The sequence below is a fragment of the Astatotilapia calliptera genome, chromosome 2 (genome assembly GCF_900246225.1).
Source record: "Astatotilapia calliptera chromosome 2, fAstCal1.2, whole genome shotgun sequence".
Classification (NCBI taxonomy): Eukaryota; Metazoa; Chordata; class Actinopteri; order Cichliformes; family Cichlidae; genus Astatotilapia; species Astatotilapia calliptera.
In genome coordinates this window covers 34169614-34178208 of record NC_039303.1, presented here as the reverse complement: position 1 = coordinate 34178208, position 8595 = coordinate 34169614, and the positions used below count along the sequence as shown (strand labels likewise).

General features: G+C 39.3%; 1 protein-coding gene across 1 annotated transcript; it reads left to right on the top strand.

The window, feature by feature from the left end:
- Positions 1-3080: 3080 nt before the first annotated feature.
- zic6 (zic family member 6) lies at positions 3081-8007 on the top strand. The gene is made up of 2 exons (XM_026145025.1): positions 3081-4842; positions 6531-8007. Exons 1-2 carry the CDS (start codon positions 3885-3887, stop codon positions 7154-7156), a joined length of 1584 nt encoding a protein of 527 aa, XP_026000810.1. The 5' UTR covers positions 3081-3884; the 3' UTR covers positions 7157-8007.
- The last annotated feature ends 588 nt before the right edge of the window (positions 8008-8595 follow it).

Genomic DNA, 8595 nt, shown 5'->3' with positions numbered 1-8595 from the left:
TCGACGGAGCTTAAAACACTACAGTGGCTCAGGTTCGCATTCACTCGAACATCCAGTAAATTTAATAGAGTCTGAGAATAATAGAGGTTCTTTTATTTGTTCCAGCTCTGCTATTTGTCTTCATAACATGTGCATCCACTTATTTTCAGAATGCATAGTGCTTTCACAAAGCAAAAATTTACATTATGCTTTGTGTTTTCAAAACACATGGAGCTGCAACAAATGCTGTTTTAGTTTTTCCTGCACATGTAGCAGCTGATAATGAGAAGGATTTTCTCATCATATTGCTTTACAATACAAACGGTAATTTAACTGTCTTGTAATATAGAATTTCACAGTGCCTGTATTACGTTGATACTAGGCATGTTTTTGTGCTATGCATGTGTTTAGTTTTTTTCAATTCTCATGTTTTTCAGTGGCGAAATGTTTCCGCAGTTCCATATTTTCGTCATTTATTTCATTACAGGCTCATAACTGTATGTAATACAATAATAACTGTGCAGATCGTTGTATGTGTTTCATAGATTATATGGTCAGTTGGGCCTTGACTGACTACAGCACATGGAGTTTGCCTTTATATGGCTGATGGAGAGGGCTAAATGACTTCTTGCTGTGATTTGCTCGAGCATCTGTCTCCAAATGGACTCATCCCAAACCTGTTAATTCATCTAAATTTCATAAAGTCATGGCAAGACTGTGCACTGCCATCCCTCATCAATTATAATATTTCAGCGCACTCCACACTAATGCATGCAGTTGTTTAAACAGCCACACAAACCCACATACACACGTTCTTATTACTACAAGAAAACACAAACACAGCTCACACAATCACAAATGAATATGGATACTTGAAATCATTTTGTTTTTGGTTTCCATTTGAAGTTTTTTATTATTATTATTATTATTATTATTATTTATATCTTGTGTTACATTACAGCATTCACCATGTGTAACGCTAGTGATTTGTATACGGATAGTGACTAGATTATTATAGAAAAGCAGCCATATTATTATAATATAGCCTACAACAGGCTACATTTCATTTTAATATGTGTGTGTTTATGTGTGTGTGTGTGTGTGTGGTGGTGCTTGTTTTTCCCTTTTGTGTGCAAATAGTTTTCCCCAAAAAGGGTCTTATTTAATAAAAAAAAAATAGACTTCTTCTCATCACCATCCAAGGTTAAATTAACTGAACTTGCTGAATTTTCAGTCCAGTCTATAACATTGCTTCGTATTCAGTAAGCCTTGAATTTAAACTGGCATTTGACTTGTCTTCCATTTTTTCTCTGCATTGCGCCTTTATAATATATTTGATTCATATTGACTAAGAGCATCTTGGAGCGACATGGACCTTGTGGCTGTAAAAACTATGCCCTGACATGAATGTTTTGATTGTTGCAAGTGATATTTCACATGCAGCAGTCACCAGAATTTCATCTGCCTTGTCAAACAGCCAGCATAAACCAGACTTATAAGGCTGCAGGGCTGGAGGAGATTTCAGATGTCAAAATGCTTACATTTCTTACAAAGTAGATATTTGACCTGAAGTTTTGTACATTGACGTGCAATTTTCAAATTAGTTGTTTGTCATAATAACATTGCATGTGCGTAAAGCCTAACCAAATAAACACTGTTTACTGTTGTTGCCATTGCTTCCAATTTTATGATTTATTGTTTGAAGGTAACCTCTCACAATATTTATCTCATGAAATTAAAAAATTGTTACATTTATGTAATATTTAAAGCAGGTACACTAACTAACTGAAGAGCTCACATTTCCTTGCTATAGCACAAAAATGGGGCAAATATTAAAAAGGCCTATTAATTGTTAGATATGTGTAAGCCTTTGTCTCAAACTTAACTTGCTGAAAGGGTATACCTGAACAGCCTCAAAATCAGCATATGAATTTAAGTCCTTAAAGTGCAGCTACTCTAAACAGTTTTCCTTTGTTTCCTGTAAATGAGGAACAGGGGTTATTTGAGGTCTCTCAGGCTTTTATGCCATCTGAATATATGATTGGAAACTTTCAGTTTATTGGCCATTAAACCTCGATTTTTTTCGGAAATGCATCAGGTTAAAGGTTGATAAACATGAGCGTCCATTACAATCCTCACGGAATTAGGCCAGTTCTGGGAATGTCTACTATTTTCCAGCATTTAATGTCAAGTGGGCCCCTTGCTTTGTCTCTGCATAGGACCCACTGCAGGTGACGTCAGAAAGTTTTTTTTTTTTCTTTTTGCACGTTGATTATACCACCAGCTCAAGTCTTTGGAAATAAGAGGGGTTTTCACCTTAAACCTGCAAGCTGCAGTTCGGATCTTACGCCGAGTTGTGTAGATTGAAATAAAAGTAACAGATAAAAGAATCAGGCTAAAGTGGTTAGGGTGGAAAAACCCCCCCAAAAAGCTGCGTGTTTATCGAACCAGAGCCACGTCAAAGCTCGAAAACGTGCAGAAATATGTGTTGCAGTTCAGCAGCGTGGGGAGCTTGAAGCTCGCTGTCCTCACAGCACCCCAAAGTAAGAAAGTTTATCTGAGTTTCCTAGGAACAGTGGAGCCTATCCACTGCTGTTCGTCACGTTTCATAATCTGCATTTTACGTAACCATTTTCACATTTGTGCCAGCCTGCACGACGGTGCGTGATGAACTTTTGAAAATTATTAATTTATTTAGGCTTAATAAGAACAGCGTTATATACAGGCGTGATTTACAATAAGCACATGGATAAAATAGTACATCTTGTTCTGCTGTACTCCCCAGTGACACTACTAGAAATGTATGTTTGAAACAACTTTTATTTCCAACAAGATGATTATCGTGCCTCGTAGGACTACTTGTTGCTTTATCAAAGTTGTATTTTCCATACTACACGAGCCCAATAGATTACTGCGTCCGTACGGAAATGTACTCTAAAATAAAAATGTACCACAATGATCTTACCACGGAGAGAGAACAGTAGCCTTCTATTACTATTAGAAAAAATGTGGATCTAAACGTGGTGCTCATATAGGTTAATGAGTGCCGAAGCAATTATGTTTTTGTTTGTTTGTTTGTTTGTTTGTTTGTTTGTTTGTTTGTTTGTTTGTTTGTTTGTTTTTTGTTTGTTTGAATCAAACAACTGCTGCATTTGTGAGGAATAATATTCTGTAACTCTGACTATTTTCAAACGAGGTGCTCTACTCAAAATGAAAGTCTTGACAATAATTGGCCTGGACACGCAAGGACCAGTCTCTCTATTATACTTGCCAGGCAGGAGCAGGACATTTGCTGAAATAAAAGGCATGAAGGCTGGGAACTGATTGTGTTGTGTTTTTGCTCACATCGGTTTTTAATCACTCGATTTCTACTAGAAGATTAGTATTATGCATTAACCTGTGCGTTTTTCCTACGCAGAGATTTAGAGAAGGGGAATTATAAGACGTCGCCTGAAGTTAAAGAGGCTGCAATATTTGGGAGTATCGCGGCACATTTCAAAGCATTTTCTCTGCGATATTTGAAAACGGAGTCGTGCAGTGAACGCCTGCGTGTCCCTTTTAAAACAAACCCAGCGCCTGTCAATCACAGCGCATTCCAACCAATCCCAAAGCTCCCTTTTTAAAAGCAGGTTGGCCTGCTGTGCTTTTATATTGCACCATGGCCTGTTTCGAAGCATTTTTACTACCACGGTTATTGCCACAAATCAAGAGGGCAAAGTGAACGGCATGGGACTCACACCAACTTTAACGAAATTGAGTCTGGTTCCTACTTCTGCGAAGTTCACGGCCAAGAATTTCACATGCAGATGATATACAACAAGGAAAATGGAAACAGAATTTCTAGGTGTATCCTGAGTGCTGAATTGGTTGATTTTGCAAACTCATAGCCAAACTCACAACAAAACATGACAAGCCTTTCGAGGTTTAGTGGCTGCCCTCTCTCTTGCGTCAACCCCGGGGAGAGCAATACTGAACCCAGCGTGGTGCTGCCACCTTTGGCAGGAGAGCACATGGGACACCCCACTGGCAGTTCCTTAAAACTCTGCCCCTCGCACAATTTGCGAGACTACCCAGAGACGAGGTCCAGTGCATATGTTGACCATTCGGTTCCCAATTTTTCAGACTCTGGATACCCCAGTCACCGGTTAGAGCACAGCCCTAGGGGCATTATCATTGGAGCCAATCTTTCTGGAGCCGGCATGCCACCCGTCACTGATCAACTGGCATCAAGACCTAACCAACATGGAGGGATTGGACGCTATCGTGACTTTCATGGCTACAGAGACAACAGAAACCATACTTTTTTCACAAGTTATCAGGAGCAGGCCCATGCGTCCTCCGACGCATCTCGAGATCTCGGCAGCCAGATGATGCTGGGTCTGCCTGGCGACCTCCTCACCCGGACTCACCCGTACGGCCAAACTATCAGCCCCAAGGGAAACAGCCAGCAACTTGTCACTCAGTTCCTGGGTCTGTACAAACCCCTGAACATGGCAATTCAGCGTGGAGGAGGAGACGCTTTCCTCAGGTGCTCAAAACAAACAGTAAAGCATGAGCTGGTGTGCAAGTGGAGTGACGGCCAAGAGGGGGCTGGAAAGCTGCCTTGCTCCAGAGCCTTCGGGACCATGTATGAACTTGTCACCCATGTGACAGTGGAGCATGTCGGAGGACCTGAGCACTCTGAATATGTGTGTCACTGGGAGAATTGTGTGAGAGACAGGAAGCCTTTCAAAGCCAAATACAAGCTGGTGAACCACGTCAGAGTCCACACAGGGGAAAAGCCATTTCCCTGCCCATTTCACGGCTGTGAGAAAGTTTTTGCAAGATCAGAAAATCTAAAGATCCACAAGAGGACTCACACAGGTCAGTTAATGATAAGACAACAACACAAATAGTGATAATGATAATAATAATAATATTAATAACGTTTTAGTAGTTTTCATTTTTTACCAATGTGAACATATTTTTCATGTTTTCAATATTCAGTTTTTTTTCTTAAAAACATTTATTATTATTATTATTATTATTATTATTATTATTATTATTATTATTATTATTATTATTATTATTATTATTATTGTTATTATTACTACTACTACTATTATTATTATTATTATTATTATTATTATTATTATATCTGCACAGCACAATGTAAAGTGTTATTGAAATGTTACGCAAAGCTTTTTGTGACACTTGTCGCCTTCTCCGTTACTGCCTGACAGAGAAGTAGTAAGACAGTTGCAAACTATGTGTAGTATAGGCAGCAGGCCTAGTGGTTTGGGTGCCTCTCCCACTTCATTCAGTGAAATTATTAAATAAATCCCGGGACACCGGAGAGTCGTGACGTAGCCGTTACGCTGCCTCTGCCTCCCAGGGACTCATCTCCTGTACTCAGGAACACTAACAGAGCACATCACACTGTGATGTAGCAGTAGTTGGTAAGTACAGAGATGACCTCATTCATTGTAAACAAAATGAGTTATATTTGAATGATTTCCTTATGCCCTGTTGACTCTAATAGACATCTTACTTGAGGCAGTGTGAACCTTTTATAAAAAGAAAACTCACATCACTCTACAGACTAACTTTTGCCCTTTTTTCTGCACAACTAACATAAGCACAGAATTATATATATATAATATTTCTGCTTGTGTTGTATATAAAATATTTCAAAATTTGCGGAACAAGATTTAATTACAATGAAATACAGCCAGATTGTACTGAATAGCCTCTTTAGAAATAAGAGAAGCTGGACCGAAAGGCGTTTATTAAGCAGCCCTTTTTCTTGTGCTGTAAATTATTTTACTAATGAAAGCAAAGAGACAGAGGCAGAACAGAGAGGCTTAATGGCATTTAAGCTATTACACAACTGCACACTCTGTTCAGCTTATCAATTTATGTAAAAATATATATTGAGATATTAGCTTTTTCTTTTTAATTCTGTTTTTAAATTTAGATAAATATGCACACGCAAGGATTACGATTCAGACTCTTTTCTTTTCTTTTTTTCCCTTCAGTCCGGCAGGAGGACGAGGGCTAGCAGCTATAGGCAGCTTTGTGCTAGAAGAACAATTAGTATCCTGATGGCCATAATTCACTCTAAGCATGGTAACTGAATTTAAACAAATCAACTGCGGTCGCAGGTTAATCTAATGCATGTTTAACTAGGCCCTGGAGCCTTTTTGATTTAGTCTGCAGATACACTGCCTCATTTGTTGCAATTAGCACCGCACCAAAGTTTCAGCAACTATTATTTGTAAATTGTTAGCAATTTACCTTTTAAGTGTCACATTCTTAAAGAATTCTAACCGATGCCTATGGGCGACTCTGTGTTTTGCTGAGCGAGTGATTAAAAGTAATTTCACACTGTTGGGCGAAACATGGCTGTGCACTTTAAAAAAAAAACCAAACTTTTAGATTCCCATTTCATATGACATGGCCCACCCACTGACCCAGCCCACATAAACATTAGTTTACATGGTCAGGCAGAACATGCGGAGACCTGCAAACCTTTTCGTAACTCGCCGTCACTTTTCTCTTTGCACGTTTAGGTGAAAAACCTTTTAAATGTGAGTTCGAGGGCTGCAACCGGAGGTTTGCGAACAGCAGCGACAGAAAGAAGCATTCACATGTGCACTCCAGTGATAAACCCTACATGTGCAAGGTCAGGGGCTGCGACAAGTGTTACACCCACCCAAGCTCCCTGCGAAAACATATGAAACTCCACTGCAACAAGACCCAAGTCGCCAAAGACGGCGACGCGCGTCCTGGTGGTGGGGGTCACATTGCGGAGGGCAGGTCAAGCCGAGTCTCGGATGGAACCCAGATCAGCCCCACTCATCCACCCACCTCATCTCAAGATGTCCCCTTGTCCCCAGAGAGTCGAGACGAGCCGACCCCGAGGTCACGTTTCCATCACACATTTGACAGCAGTTTGGACTACTCAACACACAGGTCACAGCCCCTCTTGGACCCTTTGTTGTTACAGAGAGGCAGCTACAGGCCTCAGTCCTCCCAGTACCCCTGCAGCCAGACAGGTCACGCTTTTGCCCAGAGCTCAAGGACTTTCTCCCCTGCTTCTTCCTTTCAGAAAAGTATTGTTAATGGATGGTACACATGCCACAGCGGCGTGGACTCTTTCCCACCAAAGCAATGCAATAACATCCCGTCTCTCTGAGGTGTTGTTGGGACACACACAGGCGGCTTAATATGTTGGGCCTATTTTTTCATGTGGTAGCTCAAACCTACAGCTGTTGTTCTCTGTACTTTCGTAAATGTTGTATTACATATTTTGCGTGACGTCCTCAGTTATCCTATTGAGTATTCAATGGAAATGTGGCAAGCTTTATTTGTTGTCGTGAGGTCTGTTCGGTTGGGTTTGGTTTAAAGCCCATACATCTCCCAAAAGTGGATTATAGGAACCGTTATGTGTATTTCTAGTTTTCGTTGTGTTGCATAAGTATTGAAGATATCTATCTTTAAGTGGGGAAAAAATGACTAAGGATTTAATGGAAATCTGCGTGTTGATTAGTCTATTCTGAACTTTGAATCTTTTAAGTAAAAGGAAGTGTCTTGCTGAATGTAGCCCTGACTGTAGGGGTCTTTCTTGAATGTAAACTAGTCTAATGTATGTCTGGATGAATAGAAATATTATTCATGACTTATGTACGTCGCAAGATAAAATAAATATCTAATTTTTTTTCGCCCCCCTCAAGTTAAATGTTGAGGTTTAACAACCCTGCGTGACGGGCCTGGAGCATGAGCTGTAATTAAAATACCGCAAGGCTCACTAGTTTTTTTCCTGCCCTTGATTATGTTTCACTTTTTGCCCCATTTTTTTTAATTATTTTTATTACACACTGTGTATTATATGTATATTTCACATTTCTGTGCAGAGTAAGAGTGTGAGTATAAACCAGTGGTCGTGTTACTATTCAAACGTTTAATTAGCATACAGTTCAACTGTACATAAGCTCACTGTATAATTAATTATCCTATATTTTATTAAAGTGTCTATATTCTCTTTGATCAGGAGTGTGTGGTTAAACCCAATCAATGCATGATGCCAAACCTTGTTCTTCCCCTTAAAACACATCCAGTGCTATTCGCCATATTTGCAAGTTTGCATTCTTGTGCAAGCCAGACCTACCGATGAGTCTGCATAATCTATATGTACATACATGCAGAGTCTATATTCTAGACTAGATGTGGAAGTGATTTGATTGAGGTAAAATCAAAGGTAACTGTAACGTGGTAAGATAAACTCTTCTTAATACAAAAAGGAAATTGCAGTCTACTCAACGAATTTAATTTTCTTAACTGCGCAATGATTTTTTTGTTGTTGTTGTTGTTTTTTTTGGAGAGGCTGGAGATGTGTTTTTGTTGCGGGGTTTCGCGCGTGTTTTCATTTAGTGATATCAAATCTGATTTTTCTTCATGTTTAAATCAGTTTATAAATTTTATCTCCTTATATTATTTCTGTGTCTTATTTAGACGCACATATACACCATGGAGCGTTTTATTTTGAAGGTGAACAAGCTGTAAAGATAAAAAAGAAAAGACCCAGATTATAAGTTAAACATGCTTTAAAGATATTTACATTCTAAGAATTTTGAC